The sequence below is a fragment of the Aspergillus campestris genome (genome assembly GCF_002847485.1).
Source record: "Aspergillus campestris IBT 28561 chromosome Unknown P168scaffold_12, whole genome shotgun sequence".
Lineage (NCBI taxonomy): Eukaryota > Fungi > Ascomycota > Eurotiomycetes > Eurotiales > Aspergillaceae > Aspergillus > Aspergillus campestris.
In genome coordinates, this window is record NW_020194347.1 from 543,390 (window position 1) to 567,938 (window position 24,549).

At 52.7% G+C, this 24,549-nt stretch overlaps 14 protein-coding genes across 14 annotated transcripts; 7 read left to right on the forward strand and 7 right to left on the reverse strand.

The window, feature by feature from the left end:
• Nucleotides 1–75: 75 nt before the first annotated feature.
• Nucleotides 76–2,193, forward strand: P168DRAFT_274810 (general substrate transporter; the record flags this gene model as incomplete). The annotated part of the gene is made up of 3 exons (XM_024835450.1): nucleotides 76–617; nucleotides 687–1,262; nucleotides 1,313–2,193. The coding sequence occupies exons 1-3, from the start codon at nucleotides 515–517 to the stop codon at nucleotides 2,191–2,193; spliced, it is 1,560 nt and encodes a 519-aa protein (XP_024689770.1). The 5' UTR covers nucleotides 76–514.
• A 1,807-nt stretch (nucleotides 2,194–4,000) lies between these two features.
• Nucleotides 4,001–4,412, forward strand: P168DRAFT_321594 (uncharacterized protein; the record flags this gene model as incomplete). Its single annotated transcript, XM_024840487.1, has 2 exons — nucleotides 4,001–4,153; nucleotides 4,230–4,412. 2 exons carry the CDS (start codon nucleotides 4,001–4,003, stop codon nucleotides 4,410–4,412), a joined length of 336 nt encoding a protein of 111 aa, XP_024689771.1.
• Nucleotides 4,413–5,185: 773 nt separating this feature from the next.
• P168DRAFT_335205 (uncharacterized protein) lies at nucleotides 5,186–5,679 on the forward strand (the record flags this gene model as incomplete). Its single annotated transcript, XM_024841709.1, has 2 exons — nucleotides 5,186–5,443; nucleotides 5,494–5,679. The coding sequence occupies exons 1-2, from the start codon at nucleotides 5,291–5,293 to the stop codon at nucleotides 5,677–5,679; spliced, it is 339 nt and encodes a 112-aa protein (XP_024689772.1). The 5' UTR covers nucleotides 5,186–5,290.
• Nucleotides 5,680–6,092: 413 nt separating this feature from the next.
• Nucleotides 6,093–7,200, forward strand: P168DRAFT_307043 (NAD(P)-binding protein; the record flags this gene model as incomplete). Its single annotated transcript, XM_024839075.1, has 3 exons — nucleotides 6,093–6,485; nucleotides 6,560–6,739; nucleotides 6,838–7,200. The coding sequence occupies exons 1-3, from the start codon at nucleotides 6,120–6,122 to the stop codon at nucleotides 7,198–7,200; spliced, it is 909 nt and encodes a 302-aa protein (XP_024689773.1). The 5' UTR covers nucleotides 6,093–6,119.
• A 75-nt stretch (nucleotides 7,201–7,275) lies between these two features.
• On the reverse strand, nucleotides 7,276–8,720 carry P168DRAFT_293021 (NAD(P)/FAD-dependent oxidoreductase). The gene has a single exon (XM_024837724.1). The coding sequence runs from the start codon at nucleotides 8,649–8,651 to the stop codon at nucleotides 7,422–7,424; it is 1,230 nt and encodes a 409-aa protein (XP_024689774.1). The 5' UTR covers nucleotides 8,652–8,720; the 3' UTR covers nucleotides 7,276–7,421.
• A 626-nt stretch (nucleotides 8,721–9,346) lies between these two features.
• Nucleotides 9,347–10,087, reverse strand: P168DRAFT_284714 (uncharacterized protein; the record flags this gene model as incomplete). The annotated part of the gene is made up of 2 exons (XM_024836147.1): nucleotides 9,347–9,790; nucleotides 9,872–10,087. The coding sequence occupies 2 exons, from the start codon at nucleotides 10,085–10,087 to the stop codon at nucleotides 9,347–9,349; spliced, it is 660 nt and encodes a 219-aa protein (XP_024689775.1).
• Nucleotides 10,088–10,477: 390 nt separating this feature from the next.
• On the forward strand, nucleotides 10,478–10,814 carry P168DRAFT_321598 (uncharacterized protein; the record flags this gene model as incomplete). Its single annotated transcript, XM_024840488.1, has 2 exons — nucleotides 10,478–10,509; nucleotides 10,580–10,814. The coding sequence occupies 2 exons, from the start codon at nucleotides 10,478–10,480 to the stop codon at nucleotides 10,812–10,814; spliced, it is 267 nt and encodes an 88-aa protein (XP_024689776.1).
• Nucleotides 10,815–11,341: 527 nt separating this feature from the next.
• P168DRAFT_59764 (uncharacterized protein) lies at nucleotides 11,342–12,373 on the forward strand. The gene is made up of 2 exons (XM_024842041.1): nucleotides 11,342–11,998; nucleotides 12,055–12,373. Exons 1-2 carry the CDS (start codon nucleotides 11,454–11,456, stop codon nucleotides 12,059–12,061), a joined length of 552 nt encoding a protein of 183 aa, XP_024689777.1. The 5' UTR covers nucleotides 11,342–11,453; the 3' UTR covers nucleotides 12,062–12,373.
• P168DRAFT_59760 (uncharacterized protein) lies at nucleotides 12,185–14,384 on the reverse strand. The gene is made up of 3 exons (XM_024842040.1): nucleotides 13,261–14,384; nucleotides 12,477–13,186; nucleotides 12,185–12,355 (listed from the first exon to the last, which is right to left on the reverse strand). Exons 1-2 carry the CDS (start codon nucleotides 14,215–14,217, stop codon nucleotides 12,488–12,490), a joined length of 1,656 nt encoding a protein of 551 aa, XP_024689778.1. The 5' UTR covers nucleotides 14,218–14,384; the 3' UTR covers nucleotides 12,185–12,355; nucleotides 12,477–12,487.
• Nucleotides 14,385–15,170: 786 nt separating this feature from the next.
• On the forward strand, nucleotides 15,171–16,465 carry P168DRAFT_293024 (uncharacterized protein). Its single transcript, XM_024837725.1, has one exon. The coding sequence runs from the start codon at nucleotides 15,602–15,604 to the stop codon at nucleotides 16,358–16,360; it is 759 nt and encodes a 252-aa protein (XP_024689779.1). The 5' UTR covers nucleotides 15,171–15,601; the 3' UTR covers nucleotides 16,361–16,465.
• A 184-nt stretch (nucleotides 16,466–16,649) lies between these two features.
• Nucleotides 16,650–18,592, reverse strand: P168DRAFT_335207 (uncharacterized protein; the record flags this gene model as incomplete). The annotated part of the gene is made up of 3 exons (XM_024841710.1): nucleotides 16,650–16,754; nucleotides 17,012–18,233; nucleotides 18,288–18,592. The coding sequence occupies 3 exons, from the start codon at nucleotides 18,590–18,592 to the stop codon at nucleotides 16,650–16,652; spliced, it is 1,632 nt and encodes a 543-aa protein (XP_024689780.1).
• An 867-nt stretch (nucleotides 18,593–19,459) lies between these two features.
• On the reverse strand, nucleotides 19,460–20,711 carry P168DRAFT_274815 (NAD(P)-dependent alcohol dehydrogenase; the record flags this gene model as incomplete). Its single annotated transcript, XM_024835451.1, has 3 exons — nucleotides 19,460–19,753; nucleotides 19,843–20,375; nucleotides 20,444–20,711. 3 exons carry the CDS (start codon nucleotides 20,709–20,711, stop codon nucleotides 19,478–19,480), a joined length of 1,077 nt encoding a protein of 358 aa, XP_024689781.1. The 3' UTR covers nucleotides 19,460–19,477.
• A 413-nt stretch (nucleotides 20,712–21,124) lies between these two features.
• On the reverse strand, nucleotides 21,125–21,986 carry P168DRAFT_293025 (DUF1993 domain-containing protein). The gene has a single exon (XM_024837726.1). The coding sequence runs from the start codon at nucleotides 21,924–21,926 to the stop codon at nucleotides 21,420–21,422; it is 507 nt and encodes a 168-aa protein (XP_024689782.1). The 5' UTR covers nucleotides 21,927–21,986; the 3' UTR covers nucleotides 21,125–21,419.
• A 152-nt stretch (nucleotides 21,987–22,138) lies between these two features.
• Nucleotides 22,139–24,543, reverse strand: P168DRAFT_293026 (uncharacterized protein). The gene is made up of 5 exons (XM_024837727.1): nucleotides 24,288–24,543; nucleotides 24,026–24,235; nucleotides 23,488–23,972; nucleotides 23,214–23,441; nucleotides 22,139–23,166 (listed from the first exon to the last, which is right to left on the reverse strand). Exons 1-5 carry the CDS (start codon nucleotides 24,516–24,518, stop codon nucleotides 22,356–22,358), a joined length of 1,965 nt encoding a protein of 654 aa, XP_024689783.1. The 5' UTR covers nucleotides 24,519–24,543; the 3' UTR covers nucleotides 22,139–22,355.
• Between the last annotated feature and the right edge of the window lie 6 nt (nucleotides 24,544–24,549).

Genomic DNA, 24,549 nt, shown 5'->3' on the forward strand with positions numbered 1-24,549 from the left:
CCTGACCTGGAGAGAGCTATAGTGGGTCCGTGCCTAATCGCGATATCCACTCTGTCTCTCCACCCCATCCATATAATCGATCCCATCAATACGATCCATCATCGTGACCCCTCACCCGTTGGACCTCCGTTTAACCTGCGGTCAAGACCACCCGATCCCCGTCGTGGCGTCAAGACTATTCCCAAAGTAGCCGTCCCCGCACGCCTTCACCCCCCCTGTCGACGCAAGGACTAAGGTCATGGCGTGCTCGATGTCAGCATTTGCGTGCTGCCGGAGCCAGTCATATCGCAGCAGTCGAGCCGTGTTGGCATCAGGTGGATGGACAGTTTGGAATGGGGCGTCTCTCTTTGCTTTTGATTTAGCATGCCGTGCTCGCGCCAAGAGGAATGCTGTGCCGTGCTTGTTTCCTCGATTTTAAAGTATTTCTTGTCCAACTTCTTGGAAGAGTGGGTATACGTTTGACGCGTTGTCGAGGGAATTACATCCCTTGAATCGGATGGGATAAACACTCGCCATGGGACTGAAAGGGACTCCGCTCGGGATCTTCCGAGCTTACTTCTTTGGATTCTTTGTTTGTACCGCGGGATTCTTGTTCGGATATGATACCGGCATCGTGGGTGCGTCTCTCCCCCTCTATCCTCTATCCTGCTCCCAGATGAAGTCTTGCTAATACTTGAGTGTTGCAGGAGGCATCCTCACCTTCAAATCCTACCAAAATGACTTCGGCTACGGCGACCAAACGACCGTCAACGCCGTGATGGTCAGTCTCCAAAATGTCGGTGCCTTCATCGCCGCGCTGGGCATCTTCCCCGTCTCGGAGCGCTACGGTCGTAAGATAACCGTCCAAGTCGCCATGACGCTCTTCTGCGTCGGTGTCATCCTGCAGGTCGTGCCCTCGCACTCCCTCGTGTGCTTCTACATCGGTCGCGTGGTGTCGGGACTGGGGCTCGGCGCCGGCACCGCCGTCGTCCCCGCTTATAATGCTGAGATGGCACCTAAGGAGATTCGCGGTATGCTAGGCTCCGGCATGCAGTGGCTGTTTGCGCTGGGCGTCATGGTGAGCTACTGGATTGATTATGGTGTTAAGGTTGGTCTGCCTGTGTCGTCGAAGCAGTGGCAGATCCCCGTCGGGTTGCAGCTAGTGCCGGCTGCGGTGCTGGGGTTGGGACTGATCACCCAGCCGGAGAGCGTGCGATGGCTGGTCAAGAAAGAGCGGTATGATGAGGCGTGGGCGAGTTTGACCTGGATGCGCGCGGACGATGGTATTTCCTTCTTTCCTACCCGAGCAACGCAGTCCATGCTAACAAAACAGGCGACGCCGTCAAAGCCGAGTTCAACGAAATCCGCGTCGGCCTCGCGGAAGAGCTCCGCGCGACAGAAGGCCTCCGCAAGCGCGAGCTCCTCGAGAAATCCAACATCTACCGGCTAGTCCTCGTCTTCGGGATCTTCCTCGGCCAGCAATGCACAGGCATGACAGCGCTCGCGTACTTCGGCCCGCAATTCTTCAAGCTCATCGTCGGCGACGACACGAACCAGTCCCTGCTCATCACGGGCCTCTTCGGCGCAGAGAAGTTTGTCATGGTCGGGATCTACATCCTCTTCTTCTCCGAGAAGTGGGGCCGCAAGCCTACCCTTTGGATCTCCGCCCTCCTAATGGCGACCTGCTTCATCATCGTCAACGTCGTGACCGAAACAACCCCCAAGCCCCAAGGCGAGACCACCTCCGCAGGGATCGGCACAGTCGCCATGATCTTCCTCACGAACTCCGTCTACCAATTCTCATGGGGCCCGCTCCCGTGGCCATACACGGCGGAGATCTTCCCGTCGCGGATCCGCGAGGTCGGCACGTCGGTGGCGGTGTCGACGCAGTGGCTGTTTAACTTTTTGTTTTCGCTGGTGACGCCGTATATGATTGCCTCGTGGGGCAGCTACACGTTTACGTTTTATGCGGTGTTGGATGTGATCATGGCTGTTATGGTGTTTTTCTTTGCGAAGGAGACGAAGGGGAGGAGTTTGGAGGAGATGGAGACGCTGTTTGAGAGTAGGGCGGCTTTTGATGTTGAGGCTGTTCGGAACAAGGCGTTGTCTGTTTATAGGGAGGGGGCTGTAGAGGGAGAGAGGGAAGAGGATGGGGAGGGAGGGGGAGAGGAGGTGGAGAGGGTGGATGTTAAGGCGAGTAAGGCCGTGCCGTGATTGAGCTTGGTTCTGGTTTGTTGGGATTGATATTCCTGCATTATGCACATCAACTATCATGGCGAAACTCCCATGACAATACCAGATCCCTCTCTTGTAATAGTAGAATAAAATATAATATGTGTAAGATTTCACCCACGCCCCGGCAATCCACCCACACACATCCAACGATATCCTCCATCTACTGCACCTACCGTGCTAGATATGATATATTCTTATGAAACTGAATAATATCCTCTGGTTGAAACCTTACCTTATTTTTGTAGAGGTCCAAGGACGGAAGCTCAATCAGCCAAGAATCAACACGTAGAAATCAATAACGTCAACGACTTTGGCCATTTTCAAACGTCATTCTTATAGTTATCGAAAGACCTCGGGTGACAAGAACTATTAGCCAGTCAAGTTCTACATTTGATGTAATGTTTACGGAAGTTGGTTATGTTTACCTGTGCAGGTAAGTACTATATGATCTGTGGCTTGGGGCTGTACCCAAACGGGCGGTCTCTGCGGAGACATGGCAGATGTCGGGGACTACGTGGATCAAGGAGATTAGGCGACGGACAAAACGATTGTCCTCGGAGATTCGTAACAAGCATAAAAATATACTCTGCCCAGTGACGAGAAGGAGCTAGCTGGCTTTTACCCTCCATATGCGGAGAACCAAACAGACACTCCGTCGTTCGTCCCACGTCCCTCAGACCTCACGCAGTAGACTCCAGCAGAGACGATGGAGCAGCAAGTAGTCAATGTCAGATCGGAGTACTGTCTACCATGGCGCATTGGTTAGATCCTCTACGCAGTAATCAGTAGTGTAAATTACTACTCTGCCACTATCCTGCCATATCCGGTCTTCATCCCAATTTCTTCTTGCTCATTTACAAATAAGCCTCCCTTTCCTATTGGCACGATCTTGTCATGACTACCTAGATAGTGTGACAGGGGTTCGAGTGAGAGGAGCCCAGGCAGACACCCGATAGAGCAGGAAGACGTTTTTGATATTTTCAGCTATACGCACTGGTCCGAATCAGCAAGAGCCTGCGTCACGGGCCGTCCCGGCCAGACTGCCCTATACACGGAATCCAATCTAACCTGACTAGCAATCTCTAATTCAACAGTTCGATGAAATGACCCTGTTCAGGAGAATTGGCTTCTTATTTATTATATCATTATATATAATCATGTGAGGTTTCTTACTTTTAGACTCGGTGACACACCCTGAAATCACATCTGATTTTCCTATCCAGAAGCACGGGGCCCCGAAGGACCTATATCGCTTCAGGACTCCGAGGCCACCCTAAATACCAATCAATTCAACACGTATAATTTGTTTAATTCTTTTTCTTAGCTATCTTCTTGCTTGTGTACGAGGGCTGTGGCTCTTTCAACCACTATGGTGCGACGAATACTATCCCAGTACAGCGCTGGAACCAAGCCATATGGGCGTCCTCGAAAGAGCCCCTTTCCAGATCACCCTGGCAGGCACCCAATAGAAGAAAAATCGCAGGGCATCTAGCGGAGCCACAATATTCGTATCTTCTCAGCTGACACTTATCCCTGTTAGAACACCTCATCACAGCCAATTGATTCAGTTGCAGCTGAAAAACTAGCGACCGTGAGGATCAGGCTGGGATATCGGGTCAGTGCTTTGAGACAGCCAAGATGTTGGGCTTGGGTGGTACGTATAAAAGGAGCCTGCCTCTGCCTGTGTCAGAGTGGGTTGGATTAGAGTGATTATCTGGAGATATCAATAAGGTTACCTATCTGTTTGAACTTCTGTCTTTGGGTACAATTGCTACAGCAATCAAACATGCCCAAAAACACCTACAACAAGCATGACCATGCATCCTGGCACCTGGCCAACGTGGGCACGGTCGCCGGTGCCACCCTGCCCATGCCAAACCCCATGGGTGGGATACAGAATGCTCAGGCGGCGTACAGTAAGCGCCAGTATCAGGATAGTGTAAGTTTTCTCAGACTTGCTCTCTTTCTGTTGCGAGAACCCATCTTGCTAACTTTGTCTATTTATTGCCATATAGTATCGTTCGGGCATGAAGCAAGCCGTATTGAATGAGGACGCGGCAAACCAGAGACACCGGGAAATGCAGACTGATCAAGTGCGGGCGTCGGAAATGACCTATGGAAAGAATGGCTATACCAAAGAGAACGGGTATCATCTGGATAAAGATGGCAGGATGTATTATGATGGTTCCAAACAGTGAACAGATCCATGAGCGCATGTCTGTGGGGGGGTTATATATATGCGCAAAATTATATAACCGCACTGCACAGTGTGAGATCATAAGTTCGTGGCTTTGTATACATTTCTTTGTACAAGAAGAAGAGGCGGAATTGTCACTGTACACGCCTTCTATTTTCGATTGGCTTGAGTATATACCCAGTTTTTATCAGGGAAAATTCTCTCTTATGGCTGCCAGATGCATAGAAATCATACATCAGAACATGGCAGTCTCCTTTTCTTAGGGGTCCAATGCAGGAGACATGCCGGGCTATATATAGTATAGAATGATTTACTCTGTATATTATTTAATAGGTAATTACACATGTTCATGCCACTGCACGAAGTAAGGGTTTACCTCATATTCCCAGATATAAAGGAGAAGAGATCTCGTCATCATAGTCTTCAAACTACTCTACCACGTCCCTCTAGTTAACAATCAATTCCCCTCACGGCCATTACACCTGTATATGAGGACTGCGGTCTTTACACCCATTGTGATGCGACGAATACGATCCCGCATGCCGCCCTCGGAGACCATTTCATATCAGGGTCTTCGATCGAGTACAAGAGGTATACTTCCCATATCACCGGTACCCAGTAGAACAACTCATCATATCCGATAGACCCATTTTCAGTGAAAATGTCCAGCGGCTGTGCGGATGAATGACGATAAAATCAAGATAGTGTTTTGACACGGCCAACGTGCTGAGTATGTTGAACGCTTGATTACATTCTGGTTAGGGTGCTGTGTATCAGAGAAGGCCTGCCCCTGACTGGATCAAGAGTAACAGGTATCTGAATCACATTACCTATATCTTGAACCTCCGGCCGCGCAGATAGTTGCTACCAACATAGAACATGCCCACAAACCTCTATGACATGTTTGACGGTGCATCCCAAATTCTAGGAAGTGTGGGCTCAGCCGCTGGTACGGCCACACCCCTGCAAAACCCCGTGGGTGGGATACAGAGTGCCCAAGCTGCGTACCATATGCACCAGTTTGGGAAGATTGTAAGCTATTCTAGATTTACTCTGACCTGATCCATTTGCTTATTATATAGAAATTTCAAGGCATGAGGCAAGCCTTACTGAAAGAGGATACGGCGATCCTCAGAAACCAAGAAATGCAGACACCACAAGTACAGGCCTCGGATATGAGTTATGGGAAGAATGGAATCACCCAAGTGAATGGGTTTCAGAGGGATGGTGAAGGCAGGATCACCTATGGTGGTGGGTCCAAACGATGACGGACATGAGCATATTTTGTGGGTCTATATATATATGCAAATTTAAAATACCCTGGTTGTACATGAGAGAATTAGTCTATGACACTGTCTACATATATCTATACAGAAGAGGTTGAAGTATCATTATACAAGCTTGTTGGTATGTGTATATATTGATTGTTATCTAGAGAAAGGCTCCAGACGCTGGAGAGAATAACATCAGAATATTTAAATCTTCTCTGTTGATTCCTATAGAGCCGCTTCACAGAACTATATATCGTAAATTATATGGTTTATATAATATTCAATAAGTAATTCCACGTGATCAAGCCACTCCACGAAGTAAGGGTTTACCTCGTATTCCAGATATAAAGCAGAAGAAACCTCATCATATCCTTCCAAATTATCTCCAGTAGACCTACTATCTACCTAACCCCATCACAAGATACATAGTATACAAAATGCAAATCACCATCCTCCCCGCCTCCTCCAAAACCGCCCAAGCAACCATCCGCTCCCTCCTCTCCACCCCCACCAACACCAACCTCCACATCCGCGGCCTCTACCGCGATCCCACCCGCGCCCCACCCGAGTTCACCTCCCACCCAGCCTTCCACGCCACCCACGGCGACATCCGCGATGCGAACACCCTAGATTTGGCGGGCACAGACGCCCTCTTCGTCATGACGCCCCCGCGCCATGACGTAGATGATATTTTCCAGTGGGCGAGGGAGGCGTCGGAGAATACTAGGGCCGCTATTGAAAGAAGTTCGGTGAGGAGGGTTGTGTTGTTGTCGAGTATGGGGGCGGAATTTGAGTCGGGGACGGTAGGTTTATTTAGTTACTGATATATAATATTGAATATATGGAAGGAGAAAGAAAACGAATCTAATGATGACAGGGCGAAATCCGAACCAACCACATCGCAGAGGAAATCCTACAAGATGCAGCACCGGAAGTGGTCATCGTGCGCGCAGCGTATTTCATGGAGAATTGGGCGGGGGGAGTTAGTTCTGTCAAGGATCAAGAGAACCCGTATTTCGAGTCGGTTATTACCCCGCTGGAGTATGAGGTTCCTATGGTGTGTACTATCCTCCCCCTTATTGTCATCTTATATCATGATTTTATGATTCCATTCCTGGGGCCATCCCCTAGGGCAGTCATGTCTAACTCCAACAGGTCGCCATCAAAGACATCGGCTCAGCATGCGCAGCTCACCTCCTCACCCCAACTCTCCCAGAAAGCCCATACATCTTTGAACTGCACGGCCCAAAACCATATAGTGTCCTCGACGTTCAGCGCGCATTCAAAGACGCCACTGGCAAAGATGTAGCCGTCCGTCCTGTGGAGAAGCAAGACCTCCCTGCGTTCTTTGGACAGTTTCTACCCCCCGCGCTGGTTGGACCGTTTGTGGAGATGACGGTGGGGTTTCTTCCTGGGGGTGTGATGGCTCAAGGTAATCCTGATGCGGAGAAGAGGGTGCAGAGGGGGAGGACGGGGTTGGGGGATGTTATTGGGGGGTTTTTTGAGGGTTCTGCTTGATCACACTCATACTTACAATTATATTAGTAACCCAGGAGTGTTGATGGATGAAGAGCGATTATATCAAGACAGCCCTAGCTTATTACCTATTACTATATCTCACCTGAATCAACACAAAGCACAAGATCAACCAGAATAACAACAAGAAAGACAAAAAACAATAGAAAAAAAAAAGCTAAATAAAGGAATTAAAAAAAAGAATAACATCAAGAAGAGTAAGGTCAAGCCCACTGCTTCCCACTCCAAATCCCCCCCACCATCCACATCCAATAATCCCTCCCCTTCATCAACCACACCACAAACCCAGGAATCTTATACCCCATCAACGCGCCCACACCCTTACTCTTCCCAATCGGCACCAGCTGACCCTCGCGCATATCCTCCTTGAAGATCTTATCTCCCCCAACCGTGCTTTCATCCTTCCCACAAGCGATCAGCAGATCGCGCCGCACATTCGCCCCCAATACTGGAACTGCAGCGACGATGTTGTGCACCGCCGGCCGCGCATACGTCGAGCAGTCGCCTATGGCGTAGACCCTTGCGCCGGTCCGATCCACACGGAGCGTTGAGGGGTTGGTTTCGACCCGTTTGTCGTCGGCGTTGAGCAGTGACGCGTCTAGAAAGCCTGTGTTGGGAGTTGTCCCTGTCGCGGGAATGTACAGGTCGGCCGTGATGGTGCGGCCGTCGTCGAGCGTAACTGTCGTCGGCACCGTGAGGTGTGTGTCTGCTGCGCCGGCGGCGGGGGGGTCAATAGACACCACGCGCGTGTTCGTCAAGACGGTAACGCCGAGTTTAGAAAGGAGGGACTGCGCACGCGCGGCGAGGGACGGCCGGAGCTGGGGCAGCAGACGCGGGCCGGATGTGACGAGCGTGATGCGCACTTTGGCGGTGGATGGGGAGGAGGAGCGGCCGTTGAGGTGCTCGCTTAGTTCGCCGGCTGTTTCGACGCCTGCGGGCCCGCCGCCGGCGATGAGGATCGTTTTGGTGTGGGGGAGCGCTTGTCGGAGGGCGGTCCAGCTTTGGCGGAGGAAGGTGGTGTCTTTTGTGAGGCCTAGGAGGGGGGATGGGGTTGAGGCGCCTGTTGCGAGGATGAGGGCGTGGTAGGTGAGGGTGTTGGTTTCGTTTGTGGCGAGGGAGATGGTTATCTGGCGGTTTGTGTGGTCTAGGTTTGTGGCTGTGCCGTGGAGGAAGAGGAAGTTCTCTGATGGGTACTGGGAGAAGGATTTGGGGATGGAAACGAAGAGCTTGTCTTGGGGGAACATGTCGTCTGATATTAGGGCTCGCGGGCAGGCTGGGCGGTTGACGACCTCGGTGGACGGGCTGACGAGGATGACCTGGTAGGTTGTTTTGTCGGGGAGTTGGGGAACGGTGTGTTTGAGGATATGGTGGGCGCTGGATATGCCCCCGTAGGAGCCTCCTACGATGATGATGTTCTTCTTGTCGGTGGACATGGTGAGTTAACACGCGACGTTGGTGGTTGGAAGTTGATCGGGAGCAGGATGATCTACGTATGATCGACCCGAGTATTTATTTCTAACTACACATGCCAGCCTTCTTTGTTTCATTCCTGACCAAGCTGCACGGACAGCTGCGCTGACCAAGCTTGACAAACGAACCGACTGACCGGGTCGATGCTTTGTTTGAGGCATGAGATAGCTGGCGCCACGTCCCAAGCGGGTTAGGGCTTACGGTCTCAAGGGCAACTTTGACTTCCAGCATCACGGAGATCCATGGACCGGCACCATCAAAGCCCGAGCCCCGAAAAATGACCAATCTGTGGTCGTTCAATGAACAAAAATCGACCACGGGGACTAATTTCATGTGCTGGAGTTGGATGAAACAGGCACGACACGAGCGCGGGATTCATTTCGGCTGGGGTGCACCGTCTACGCCGGTCTGACGAAGTAGTTGAACAGGGGACTAGTCGCACAGAAGGTTCCAGTCTACAGAAACAGGATGTTATTTTGGTAAAAAATGTGTCACGGGCACGGCGAACGGAGAGGATTGCTGTCGTGTCATGTCTTGATTCGGTAATCGTGCATGAGACAATCTATGATGCCCGTCCTAGTTATGAAAACCGATCCCAGCCCAGGATGATATCTCTCTGAAGAGCACGCGACAAACTTCCGAACAAGCAAGAATGGTCTCAAGAATCCACCGACGTCTTCCGCAACACGATCGCCAGTTTGCCCTTATCCACCGGCTTCCCCAGACCCAGGCCATCTTCGCCGTAATAATACACCCTCCATAGCCCTAAGACCACCTCATCGTCCGGTCCCTCCTCCTGCATGTGGGGCTCTGAGTCGCTCACCCGAATTGCGATCCACTTGAAGCTCTCGTCCAGTATGATCGACTCATCGTCGTCGGGCGCCAGATCAAACGGCCCGCTCAAATTCGCCTCACGCTCCTCGCGGCCCCCCCATTTCAGCTCTCTTGTCTGCACATCCACATATACCCACCGCACCTGCGGGGGCTGCTCGTTACTGGCTGTCACTAACCCAGCCAGATTGTCGTCTTCGAAGTCCGGATTTTTGAAGAAATGGCCATTGAATGGGGTCATAGACGGGGACGGTCGCTTCGTGACGTACATCTACCCGGACAGCGTTAGCTGGGCAGCTAGCTAAGTAGCTAGCAAGCAATCTAGCTAGCAATGTGGACCGGGCAGTGAAACCTTATGGTCCGAGCCAAGATACAGCCGTGCATTGTGAACCTGGGCCCGTTCGTCCTCCTCCCCCGCCAAGAGGTCGCAAGTGGACTGGATGTGGAAAGGCGTCTTGCGAACATTGTCCTTGCGCTTCTGCTCCGAGTCCTGCGCGCCGCGACTCGCTTCGTTCAAGCCGTAGATTGTCGGGATCATGGCTGACATCATGGCGACTCCGATAACCATTTTGGCGGTGTTGTGCGTACCACGGTTCGTATGGGGTGTGAAAGAAAAATGGATGGATCATTGACACCACGAGCTTTCTCAACACTGGGCGGACTGTCACCATTTAATACCCACCCTGGCGTGACAGCTAGGTGGCATTCCGCGTTCGGTTAGGGCTGCGCGGAGATACGACTTACCACACCGGTTGCTTGGAGATGGACCAACGCGGAAGGTGACGTTGCGGCTGTCTCGGGACTCTGTGAATCATATACTATCTTCTTTTCGATTCGACCCTACCTATATCTACAAGCGGACTGCGCTCGCACCGCACCGCACCGCACCCAGCACACACCACAGACTCCCAACTCCCCCTTCACCCGCACCCCCTCCGACTCCCAGTCAACCTACACAATGCCCGATTCCACGACCGTCAAAGATCCCAAGTACGTATCATCCACTTTTACCTTATCCCCCATCACCTGTCCAAGAAGCAGACTAACCCGGTGATTGCAGCCAAGCGGCCGACACCGGCGGTGAGGGCGGCGATGAGAGCGCCGACGACGACATCGGACCCTTGCCCGTCGGCCCCTGGGGCGATCGCGGCGTCACGTCCCCCAAAGCAGGCAACAAGAAGCCCAAGGCCAAGGAGTCCAGTCTCAACGTGCGGATCAATCTCGACTTGAGGGCTGATGTGTCGTTGGAACTGCATGCCGTGATTCAGGGTGATATTACTATTGGATTGTTTTAGTGGTATCTTGGGCTGGTCGGTGGAGGTGCTGTGCTTTGTGTGTGTATATAAGGTCTTACTTGTCTCCTGTATACTACCTACCATGGCTGTTTCCCTTCATTGAAGAGGGTTGAAGTAGCCTCGGCAATATATATACTCGACCCGGTGCCTATTGTGATCTATTGTGGGCCTCACAACATGTTTATCATTGTCAGTGTAGCTGGGATCTGCATTCCACAGACATACTAGAAGTAATCTGAGGGCGATCATGGTACGAATAATATTCAATTAATCCCATGTCTGCGTTGTAGACATGATATAGACACCCCAGGCTACATATTTCCGTTTGCGGAAGCCCCACATCTCAGTCACCTCCAACCAATGAAACGTGAAAAGACAAGGCGGCCAGCCAGCTGCAACCATCACAACAGACATTCTGCCGCCTTATCGACGCATTCCTGACATCTTCATCAAACCTTCCATTTGACAGAACATCTGGCATCATTCTTAGTATACTGTTACTTTTTTAGTTGTATATCTATTTACACTTATATCACACTAGTCAACCCATCCAAAGACCTATACTGGCAGCATCCCGTGGACTCAGCCGATTGTATCAATCACCTATGACGTCGACGCCTGGTCGATAAGCGCAACGCCATGGCCCGCTCGCTGGACGAACTACATGAGCAGACACGCAAGCTTAATATACGAGATACGTCGAGCGCCGAGGAATTTTCATCGGAAGATACAACACGGGAATGCAAATGTCAGCAGTCCTCTTCCACCACACAGCCGGCACAATGTCCCCGCCACCCTACGCCACAGCATGATGCACCATCAGACAAAACGGATACCGCTGAGGAGCCAACACCAGAAGGCTCTCATGTAGACCCGTCATGCCGATGTATCGAATGCAAGATCGACAGGGATCAAACGGAACCGGAACAGCCACCCGGGACGGAATCCGCGCCACCAGACGAAGGAGGCGCTACCGAAGAGGGGAAAGAAAAGGAGACAGACAAAGAGGATGGAAAGGAAGAGGAGGAGGAACGAACATTAACGTTAGAAGAGTTGTTAGAGTACCGGGAGAAGCAAGGTCTGAACCCCGGCGATTATCTGCTCGAGTTCGGATTCGGGTTTCCCGAGGAAAGGGAAGTGAATTTGAATGTGCAAATCGAGGGGGACTTTTCGGTGACTGTGTTGTGAGTCTATTCTGAGTTTACTTTTTCTTGTTCGATTGGGTACTGACTGTTGGCAGGATGTGAGTGGTTGGTAGGTTCTGCGAGGGGCTGAATGGGATTACAAGTGCGTGGTCAGGGATATAGTTGGTTTGTATAAAATATATATATACGGGATTTATGATACCAGAGTTAAATCGTGCAGATTCTTACGGATGTTCTAGCTATTTCAAATGACTGGCTTCGTTCAGTGTATATAAGTCGACTCGGCCAGGGATCGCGCTTTTGCAATGAAGGGATACGCATGATACCATCAGGTATTTTCGATAGAAACTACATGCTGCAGGTATTACGACTCATAGAACGACACCCTTGGGCCTCGTAAGTAATCTTATATCAATACAACACTATACATATATCGTCCTTAGTATACAACAGCCACTGCACCAAAAAGCCGACCGACACTGTGGAAGACTTCAACTGACTGATATCACCGGTATATACATCAACACCTTACTCCAGATCGTCAAGATCCTCAGGGTCATGGCCGTCTCGATCGACCCATATCTCAATGCTTTCGACATCCCACGTCACCTGCCTCGGGCCCCACGGCACAGTCCGATAAACCTCCTGATCGTCGTCCCCCACGTCCTGTGTAAATACCCCCATTGAAAGACACTCGTCAAGCACCAGTGCAGCGCCATGCCCCGGCTCCCCAAATACCAAATCCTCGTCACGGATGTTCCAACCCGGACGGCCCACAATCCCGTCAAACCGCCGGGCCACAGGCGACAACTGAAACAGCAGAGTATTTTTCTCCACGGGCTCATTGCCGTACGGTTCCTGCGCCGGAGTGATCGCTCTACCATCCTCAACAGGGTCAAGCACAAACGCCCCAAACACGACCTTGTCGCCCGTTAACGGATCCGTCCCGGACACGAGGAAAACGCCCTGACGGGGTTCCTGCCGTATCATGCGCTCTAAGCCGGTGGCATCCAGGCCCTCCATCTGGTTGACATCCCAGCTATACTCGTCGCGCAGGGTGAAGCGGCCGAAATACATGTCGCGCAAGAGCATCATAGTCAGCAAGCCGAACATCGGGGCCGTCAAGATGCGTCCAAAATGGGGAACGACCCGCCGCGGAAAATCGTGATCATGGGAGTCCGCCACCACGTCCAACAGAACGCGGTCCAAGGCGTAGAAAACGGTAGGCTATACAATTACAATATCCAGAATCAGCCAACCAGACCTAAACAAACAAACGGAACAAACCAGCCCAAACTCACAAGCATCGCGCAACCGTCCTCGAACATCTCATACGTCACGCCAGCCCTCGCATCGCGACAGAACGTCCGCACGACACACTCCGCCACCTCATCGAGCCCACCCAGTCGCTCCTCCTCCCTGATACCTGCCAGCTTCACGTGCGAAAAGACCAACCACCGCGCCAGCGCTCGAAAATCCGCACGATCAATACTCAAATGGTGCAGCCGCACCTCATCCCCATGCAGCTCATGCGCCAACGGGACGAACTTCTCCATAACGGGCTGCGCAAAAGGGACATAGTCGTCCCAATCCCAGGGCATACAGAAGCCGAGGACCTCGAGCAGATGGTGGAACATCTCGTCGCCCTCGTCGTCGCGGTTACACTCCGCATAGTACAGCTCGCTCTTGCGCCACCAGGGGAGTTCGAAGGCGCGCTGCGTCGCGCGCCGCCGGGCCCCGTCCTCGTCGTGGGGCAGCCTCTTCCCGTCCGTCCCCCGCGCTAGACTCTGGAAGAGAACCCGTCGCTCGTCGGCTGGCGTGCGCGCCCGGTAGCGGCTGCCCATGGGGTACACCAGGTACTTGCCATTTGGGAGAAGCCAGCCCAGTGCGCGCCGGAACTGCGCTAGTGTTAGCTGGGGGGGAGGCGCGTCCGGCGGGCCTAGTAGGAAGTTGTGGAAGGGGATCCCCGCGGCGTACAATAGGCTGCGGTACAGGATTGGGGTGACGTCGGGGAAGAGTGTGAGTGGGGAGTCTGAGACTGCGAAGAACACTGGGAGGGCCGACTGCGGGAGGATGTTCGGTTCGGTGGTGGTGTCGGCGTAGCGGTTGAAGTGGTGCATTATGATATCGCTTATGCTAATGCTGTCGCAGTCGCCGCGCATGCAGTCGGTGAGGCGCTCGAGGATGATGTCGGGTGTCATGAGCCCGTCGCGGGCCCAGGCGTCGACGTCGGACATGTATTCCCAGTCTTTGGGCATGTTGGCTGCTGGTGTTGGATGCTGTGTTGAAGGAAGAAGAAGAATGTGCTTTTAAATGTCACCCAGGCTGTGTATCTTGGGCTGACGCTTAGCGGTAGGAGGACTTCCTAGTGATGATCATGGAGATTGATTGGTCAGTTCGTGAGAGGGTGGATGGCATAGTCTTGTACGTGGGCCCACGTCAGCCGCACGTATTCGGTTAGATGGCGGGAATGGCTGTGCATGTTCCCGTAGGAAGTCTTCCTTTTATAGAAAAAAAAGATGAGGCTGATATTGGTAATCTAACACTATGATGTGTGTTGGATAGGACCGTGTTTCGTATTTCTAAATGTAGCTAAGGCGACGCCGGGTTAGGGCTTGGGATGTCACTGACGGCCACATATTTCCCTCCCATGCAAAATCCCTCTCGAATGATGCATTTGTGCCAGACAGTTATAGCTAGGAAGACTATTCATTTATTATACATTGTATGCATGACGTCCATATGCCCCCGGTCAAATTCGTCAACACCATCTTATTTTCCACCGACAGTCTACAGTTGAGGACACCCACGAGCTAATACGCCATCACGACCCATCCAAACCACCAAAGCGTTGGCCTACCGTCTGCTCAAGCTACATATCCCCAACCAGAACCCTAGAATGTCAACCGCCACTCCCAACCAGTCATACCAACATAGGTTGTCAGATTCGAGACGCGGAGGTCTTTCCCCTATAGGCAAGCCAAACGATTGCCCGAACCATGTTCATCCCATGGGAGTTTGGGGATTACCATCCCCGAAACATGTGCACACCCAGAGCATCGGGTAGATGCCAAGCCAGTCAACCAAGAATAACATGCCAAAGAGCAAATCAGAGTGGATCCAGAACCACGGTTCGGTAATGCACGGTGCGGTATTGCACGGTTCAACCACCCCATGATCTGATCTCCCCATCAAACTGATCGGGCACCTCTCCTCGGCGAGCTCTTCCGGCCACATATCGGCCGAGCTCAACTGGATCTCCAGCCGGGCTCGTGAGTTTGGAGCTGAACTTTGTTCCCACCTAATATCTGGGGCTGATTGGAGCTCCCCTGTCACCCAGCTACACAACCTTGGTCATGATGTCACTCATCCAGCCCTAGCTAAACCTTATGTTCTCGGCCTCCCTCGTCCTCGCTCGTCCGGGCGTCGTGCGAGAAGATATAGCCGAGGGAGGATGAATCTGAAGATGTGGCAGATGAATTATAAAGATTCATGTCTGCGCCGATCAGATCGATTCCATCTGCATGACATTTCCTATCATCCACACCAGACTGATTCAACCACTTTACCACTCCCACTACCACATCAAACCACCTCCAGAACAAGACCACCCCAAATAAAGACGAGAACACATCAAAAAAGATGCCCGTCCCTCGCCCCTCCGCCCTCATCCTCCTCTACCCGGGCTTCAACACCCTCGACATCAACGGCCCCTCCGAAATCTTCTACAACACCGGCATCACCACCACCCTCACCGCACAAGACGACCTCACCACCTCTCAAGAGCAAATCACCATCAAGCGCACCATCCCCCTCGCCGAGGCCCACCGTCGGCTCGATGAATTCGATCTCCTCGTCATCCCCGGCTCCCGCTCCCTAGACACGAGCACCTGTCACAACCCGGACATCCTCGACATCCTCTCCGCATTTTCCCGCCTCACCCGCAAGACCTCCTTCTCCTCCCCACTCGCCTCCCCGCTCTCTTCACCCGCCTCCTCACCCGCCTCCTCGTCCTCCTCCCCCTCCCCCACCCGATCCAACGAGCGCTCCATCCTCACCGGCGCCAACGCCTCCCACCTCCTCGCACAAGCAGGCCTACTAAACGGCCTCTCCGCAACAGCACACAGACTTGCCCTGCCACAACTGCGCGTCGCCGTCGACGACTACCAGGAGCGGAACTGCAGCGCGAGCGGCACGACAGTCCTGCCGGGGCGGGGGTCCTCGGAGAAGTTGCTTTACGTGGATGGCGGCGTGACGGGTGAGGGAGTGCGCGTGTTGACTACGACTGGGCCGTCGGGGATGCTCGATGCGGCGCTGTATTTGGTGATGAGGGTGTTGGGGAAGGCTGAGGCGGAAGAGGCCTCTGCTTTTATGGGGCATCCTTGGCAGGTGGATGATTAGTTTTCCTCTTCTTCTCGTTTGGTTTTCTTTTTTTTTGTTTTTTCTTTCTGTGATACCAGCTTCTATTTGCAATACTTGATATCCAAATCCAATGTTCAATGTGCGAATTGTCTATGGATCGTATGTATAAAGGCATAAGTAGATGGCTGGAGTAGGAGAACGGCTCTTCAGGGACAATGTAGTTTTTCTCTTGATTCATATACCCTCTCTTATATAGGCTAGTTACATGCTGTAGTTATGGTCATGAGAGACGAGCTGTGGTTTTTTCTACTCGGCATGGGCGAAGAGGTCAGTATATTGACACGCTGGGTAACATAAGATTGATAAACATGGTGTAGTTGAAGTACTCCTTGACTGATACGGTTGTTCCAAGTCTAGTTGGTCTCAATCGTCGCTAAATGTTTAATAATATTCCGCAAATTCGATATTGCTCATGAAACTATTCCAAATCCCTAAATAACACCGAGCCAAAAAAAAAAAAACAGTACAACCATACCCATCTGAAATGGACCATAGTCCTTCAAGATCCAAACTCCCAGATCATTCGCCTCCTCCATCCCAGCTAAACAAACGCCGCATTCCCAACCGTTCTAGGCAAGCAAATCACCCGATACGTCTCCACCTGCACACCCCGCTACCTCTCAAACACACCTCAAACAGCTCCTTCGGATCAACCTCTGTATCGTCCACCCCAGCAAGCACACACTCGCACCACGTCTCCCCCATCGCAAGCCACCTCAGCGGGTGGACGCCACCATCCCCGGCTAGAACGAGCCTGCGATTCGCGGCGAACATCTCCTTCGCGAGCTCGAGCATGTCCACCCCTGGCAGGACGAGCCCATTCAACTCCATCGTCGTCAGTCGTTGCATTCTCGGGATGACAGTGTGACGGATGAAAGGGAGGTGGCCTGCCTCGATGGGTAGGGTCAGACGCTCGAGGTCGTCACACTGCAGGATGGCTTCGCTGAGGAGAGTCTGGGTAGCGTCGGTGCAGCCGGCGCAAGGGCGGACATGACCTATGTTGATGGCGCGCCAGTGGGTGCCTGTTGCTTGGAAGGGGTTTGTCCCGCGGCGGTGGGTGGGGGTGTCTTCGTCGTCGCCGTCGTCGAATTCTTCGTCGTTCGCGGGCTGGAGATGGGCGCCGCCGTTGCCAGCGTGGTCAACCTTAGAAGGTCTGCACGTAGCCATGTCCACGTTAAGCGAGTTGAGGGTTTTGTGAGGTGCGAGCTGTCTGATCAGCTGGGTGACATCGTCAGTGAGGATATCCACGTTGAGACTCTCGATGTTGGTTGTATCATTGAAGAGCTCCACGTCGATAGGGCCTCCACGGTTGTTTGCGAACGCGATGTGCTGTAGTTTGGATGGGTCGAGTAGCTTTGTTAGATCAATTTTCCTGGATCTGGTGCGGCCCGGTAGTGGGAGGAAGCCGTTCCCAAGACGTAGGGTCGTCAGGCCTAGGCGATCACCGTCGTGGAGCCGGCGTTTCTCGTCGAACAGGTCGATCAGTTTGCCCAGAGAAGTGGCGGTCTTTGAGATAAGGCGTCTTTCGACGGAGATTGTCAGGTCTTCCAGGTCGGGCGAGGTGGCTAACATCTCCGCGATACTGGGAAGTCGGCTCGTTGCCATTGTGTGCGGGATGTTCTCGAGGTGCAGTTTCTGCATCCCCTGCCGGTTGGGAAGGACCCAGTCGATCTCGGCTGGGATACCGTTCTTGACCATGGTGTGTAGGACGACGGAGAGGGATTGCATATGTGGGATTTGCTCGAGTTGGCTGGTGAGGATGGTGTTGTAGTCGGACTGGTCTTGGGTTGATGGCTCCCTTCGGGCGGCACCCCGGGTTCTCGGTTTATCCTCGATGACTGGGATGCACAAACTGGAGAAGTACAGTCAGTTGGTATTCATAGAGAGATACATAGTGGGACCATACTCTATTTCCCTCAGGTTCGACATCTTCCCTAGAGCGACAGAGAAATCCACCCATTCCTGCGTCACATGGCGTCGGGCCTCCAAACAGGCGATGCTGAGTGTGCGAGTGTAGCGCACATACGGCGACTGAGACAGACGTTTGAGATGGCGTTTATGGATTGCAAAGAGAGAGACGTGTCGGTATAGAAGCGGCGTGAAGATGTTGCAGAACCGCGTGGATACCAGACAGAGGGCATGGAGGGTGGAGAGGTTGTATTGCAGCTGGTCGCCGACCATAAGCCAGATGTGGTCTCCTACGAATGGCATGGTGTAGATGGGCTTAAACGCTTGAATTGCTTGGAGTAATGGAGAAAGGGAAAGAAGATAGATGGTAGTGGAAGGAATCGGAGATGGTTTTGTTCGTGAGGACCTGGGGGGTTAACAGGCGTATCGCGTCATCAAGGTCCGCAGATTGAGTCATTGGTATTTTTGACTATATAATTGTATGTCACTGAGTAATATATATTCACTCTTTATAATATCATACTAAATTTCTCAATTATGAGGTGTGAGGAGTGAATTTCATGATGGTGGCTTCTATATCCAGCCCAGTCGCAGATTCCACAGCCCGATTTCGGCAACTCCTCAGATACCCCCAACCAAGTGAATGGCCCTTGTCTAGGCTATATACGTTTCAAACGATGCGATTGAGACTGAATCCAACAGACAGACATCTGAAAATCTTATATGATAGCCAAAGTAATATCCATATTCACCTCGACCCTATAATGCAGCCCCGCCGATCATTCCCCGGACAGGCTACAAACAAGGAAGTGATACTGCCGATCTCAAGTGATAGTAATAGATAAAGAGAACCCGGATACTGCATGGTCTGAAGTGGCCATCATATGTGGTGCAATAGACATGGTAAACAACTAGACTTGTCATAGTCACACTGATAATGACCCGTCAACAGCGCTGTTGCCACAGTAAACTACTGTGAGATGAAACAGGAAGTCATAATACGGGAAGGATAGCAGAAGCCATCTGTCTCTATGACATACTCCATATGGTACCACTAGGTGATATTTTCATGGTTTAGAAGACTATATCATGACCTAGCCTCAGGCAGTACACGTAGGGCAAGTCACGTCACATGCTTCAACAATAGCCAATATATGCATTCCTATAGATACTCCCCAAAGACATCAACTAATCATCCAATATCTGCACCTTGATCGCCCCCGACTGTGGGTTACTAGCCGTTTCAAACGCCTCCAGCCCCTCCTCCAGGCGATACCGATGCGACACCAACGGCTTCAAGTCAACCAATCCGGCGGAAACCAGACTGATCGACTTAGGATAGATATCATGATACCGATACTGGAACTTCAAGTCTATCTCCTTAGCCGACATGTGCATGAACGGGATATTCTGGAAGTCTTTCCCGACTCCGATCACGAAAACGGTGCCTCCGAATCGAGTTGCCTGTCACCATCATTAACTTTCATGCATACATCAGGCTCAGAAGATACCATGTCTAGCCTGGCACGAATGAATGGAGGGAGGGTACTCACGTAAATACCCGAATGCACACTACTCTCCACCCCCGTACACTCCATAACAAGCTTCGCCTCCTGTCCCAACGCATCCACAATCCTCTTCCCCACATCGACAGCGCTTTCCCCGCGCTGCACGGCAATGGGCCTCACACGCGGAACCAGTTCCTTGGCCTTCGCGAGCCGACCCTCATCCAAATCCGTGATGACGATCGGTTCTGCGCCGGCTGCATTTGCCGCTAGCAGCGTCACCAGTCCGATGGGACCCGCGCCGCAGATGACGAGCGGATCAGCCAGACGTAGACCTGAGCGGTCGATGCCCGCCAGCGCGACGGTCAGTGGCTCCAGCAGCGAGCCCTCTTCAAAGGAGACATTATCGGGGATCTTGTGCAGCCAGGCTTCGGGGTGCGCGTGGTACCGTCGGAGGGTGCCGTGGTGGGGAGGCGTCGAGAAGAACACTACGTCTGGGCATGCGTGATAGCGGCCTGTCCGGCAGAAGTCGCAAATGGGCTTGGAGCAGGGCACGCCGCATTCCATGGCGACGCGGTCGCCTGGATACGTTAGCTTTTGTTTGTCGTATATAGATGGAGTTTATAGAAGGGGGGTAGAATGGGAGTACCAGGCTTAAAGCGCGTAACCGACTCTCCCACATCGATAACAACACCCGCACTCTCGTGTCCGAGTCCATTATCCCCCGTCACGATCATGGGTCCAATATGGCCATGTTTCCAGAAATGCACGTCAGAGCCGCAGATACCCGTGGCGCGGACGTGCACGAGACACTGGTCCGCGGCGAGCTTGGGGATCTCACATTCTACCAGACGGAGATCGTGGGCGGGGCTGGTGTGGATGGCGTGGTTGATGGGTTTCTGGGTGCGGATGTCCATTTTGAATATTCTAAAGGTAAATGTTGGGGCACTGCGATAGTAGGTGGTACCACGCAATTTATATGTATAGTGAACTGGCATAACCCCGCCGTCGATCAGGTGGGATACTATACCGGGATGAGGTGAAGGCCAATAAGGGTACAGCGGGTTGATGTGCCAATAACGATCGATTTATGAGTTGAGGATGAGACGCTGCAGTGGAACGTGCGGAGGTATCCCTGCTGCCAATCAGACCAGCTTTGTGCGCAGTAGGGTTTGTATCTTGTTTTTTGTCATGAAGCTCATAGCACGGTGTTGCAGCTGTTCCTGTCTAGTTTAACTATAGATCTGATACCGACTGGAAAGCGCGTTCTCGCAGATATGGCAAGCTCGAACAGGCTCGTGGATATGGCAGGATACTGTCATAGAACTAGGTCATTGGCATCCGTCAAAGGCTTTTAACTAGAAGACCAAGACAGTCTCGGTCTGATGATCTACCAAATATGCGTATTGACAAATCTATGTACATATCTGTAGACGGGATTAACCAACCCTGTCTAAACAACCCTATATATACACCAGCACTACACCATCCACTTCAACAAAACACCCAACCAGATATCACCCACTCAATCACCCCCCATCCCGAAGACAGCAATGAAAAACATATAATTATATCTATTCATACAGAGAAGGGGAGAAAGAAAGAGACGTAGAGAGAAAGATAAATCAAAGCAAATCCCCTATAAACTCAGTCATATACTCCACCTTCCCCAACGGCACGCCCTCCTTCCTCAGAATCCCATAAGCCGTAACAACATGGAAGTAAATATTCGGCAGATTAAACACCCGCGCATACTCCGCGCCACTGATCTCCACCTCCTTCGGGCCCAGCAGAGTCGACTTGATCACTTCCGCTTTGGCGTTGACTTCCTCGGCGGGCACCGCGTCCAGAATGTCCTTGACGGTCTTGATGCGCGCTTGCATGTTGTCGATGGTGGTGAGGTTGTTTTCGAGGGCCGCGGGGGGGTCTTGGAGCGTGAGGCGCGCGGCGAGTTTCATGGCCATGAATGTTGCGATGTGGACTTGGAAGGAGAGGGGCTGCATGTCTGGGTGGAGGCTGGCGGTGGGGAGGGAGGCGGGGTCCGGGTGGGATTTCTCGGCGGTTTTGAGGATGTAGGAGAGGGTTGAGAGGGCTTGTTGCGCCGTGCGGATTGAGTCGTAGGGGATTGTCATTGTGACGGATAATTATTTATTATTCTTTGAATTTGGTGGGATTGTGAATGATGGTTTAGATGGTGCATTGGGGAACCAAGGTACGTGGAAGACGCGACCTTTTATACTACTCCGCACTGGCTCGGCCTCGGATAGATCGCTGCTTCTTATCCCCGCAGCTTAATAATTCGATTCATGCTTGTTGTTTAGTGGCTGACGTGATACCAACACTCGCAGGATTCATACCCCACCCATACACGGCTTGAAGCGACGATGCTGACCAGGCGGTACGCTGGGGGAGTGTGTACTGGCTGGGGGCGTCAGAGGTGGAGCTGAAATGGACCAATTTGACCTGCCAATATGTATTCCTACGTAGTATATACCTGAGGTTTGTGACATGTCTAATCGATGCTAACTAGATCCACGCCCACTACCCAATAGATCGGGCAATCAACGACTCTCCCAGAACTGCGCATCGATCGCCACCAACCGATTAAACAGCTGATTCCGGGACCTCATCCCCGTCAAGTGGAACGAGCGCTCCGGCTCCGTACCAGACACAATCAGCCCATCAGCCGCTTCCTTGCTCCCCGCCGTGAGCTCCACAATCATCTTGCTCTTCCACCTCAGCCCCTCCGTCTTCTTGAGCTCGCGGATCTCCGTAACTGGCATCTGGAAGAGCACGGAGCTCTCCTTGCGGCTCTCCAACCGGAGGTCATCGTCGAGCTTACCCGACGCCGTCGTGGTAAAGTACAGCACGGGCGGCTCCAGCGTCGAATCGATGACAGCCGCGCCGCGCTTGCGCTCGAACTTGGCTTCGAACTTGAGCGGCCCGTGTGGGGCCGACACCCACCCCCGCTTCTGCAGCATGCCGATGAGGTTCCGCGTGTGCGCGTTTCCTGCGATCGTCATGGCGCGGTCAAACGCCATGTGGCCCTTGATGGCGGTTGAGATGGTGCGGCGCACGAAGCGCAGGATTTTGCTGATGAGGCGGCGTTTTTCCTTGGGCGGGGCGGTAGACGCGGGAGTCTGTTGCCGCTGGAGGTCGGTGCTGGATGTTCGGTCCAGGCTGGTGGTTTTATCAAGGCTAGTGGTGCTGGCGCTGGAGGGTAAGGCCTTGGGCTTCTTCTTCTTGAGGGGCCAGTCGAGCTCCCCGTCTTGCGGGCTGGGTGGGGGTGGCAGGGGGGATCCGTTCAGTTCTCCGATGCGTAGTAGGGTTAGCGTGAGCTGGGCGTTGTTGGGGACGCCCTTCAGCAGGGTTCTACATGATGTTAGTGTCAAGAAGGTAAACGGGTCCGCGGGACATACTTCTGCAGGTCCAGCTGCTCCTTCCAGTTCGGGTAAATAGCGTTCAAAATGTCCAAGGTTCGCGAGAAAACCGGATCGCCAAAGAAGCCGAGTCCGGCGGCAAATGCACCCCCTTTAACGATCATATGGCCTGATGCCATCCGCGAGGCCACCAGCACAGCCACCAAGATCCCGACCAGGCGCATACGCGCCGTGATCATGGTGAACGGGGGAGTGGGGGAGAAAACGCTGGTCCGTCAGTACAGCCACAACAACCCAGTATGGTACCACTTACTTGGCGAACTTCTCATAAATATCGGTGATATCGCTGAGGATGCGCATGGTCTGGTCGGTCCCGTTGGCAATCTTCTTTTTCATCGGCTTTTTCGTCTTGTCCACAGGCGCCCCATTCTCACCGGGCGTCTCGGGTGTGGTAGGCTCCAGAATAGGAGGTTCCGGCGGGGAGGGTTCCTCAGGAGTCGGTTCCATCACGGTCTGGCCGTATTTCGCAGCCGCACTTTCCATGGCAATATTGGCAACACTATTCACAAAGTTCTTGGCTTCCTGTTCGGCGGCCTCGCCTTTGTGGGCCTCCGGGGCACCGGTGATGCTGTCATGGAGCTGGTTCTGAATCTCACCATCGTCGGAAGCGGGATCGAGCGGCGGGGCGGGAGGGAGTGGGAAGAGGATCGGTCGGACTGATCGGGAGAGAGCCAGTGCGATCAGTGTGCTGACGATCACCGGGATTAGGCAGTCCAGGAACAACGCGGCGAAATACACCTGCGATGGTTAGCCTTCGAGTCACACGACGTGGATTTTGAGTACAACCATACTCCGCAAAAGCTGGCCGTTCGTCGGGGTTCCTTCCACGAGCGCAGTCGGGCAATATGGCTGAACAAGGCTGTAATGCCCACGATGACCGAAGTGTAAAACCGCTCCAGGGTTATGCGGAGTTTCTGGGGCGGGAATTGCTCGTCTTCCGCGCGGTTGAGATCCAGGTCCGACCCGGCAGGATTGTCTGCGGCCTTGACATAGTAGATTTGCTAGAACAGTCAGTCATCATTCCGATCCTTCGTTTGAACTTAGAGTAGACACCTTGTTAAATCGTCGAATCAACATCCACACATCCTCGTTGGACAGTCCAGCTGCCAGACTCTCCTCCACCGTCCGGGACGCCTGTCTGTAGGCTACATCCTGTGTCTTCCTACTACTGGTAGTGCTGGCGGTGGAAACCTTCTGCAGCGGGCCAGATTCCTCCGGATCTACCTGAACAAAGTCATTATTGTCGGTGTCATCCAGACCTCCGGGGATGTGTTCTTCGCTCATCGTGTAGCTGGGATGAGGACAAGAGAAGAGC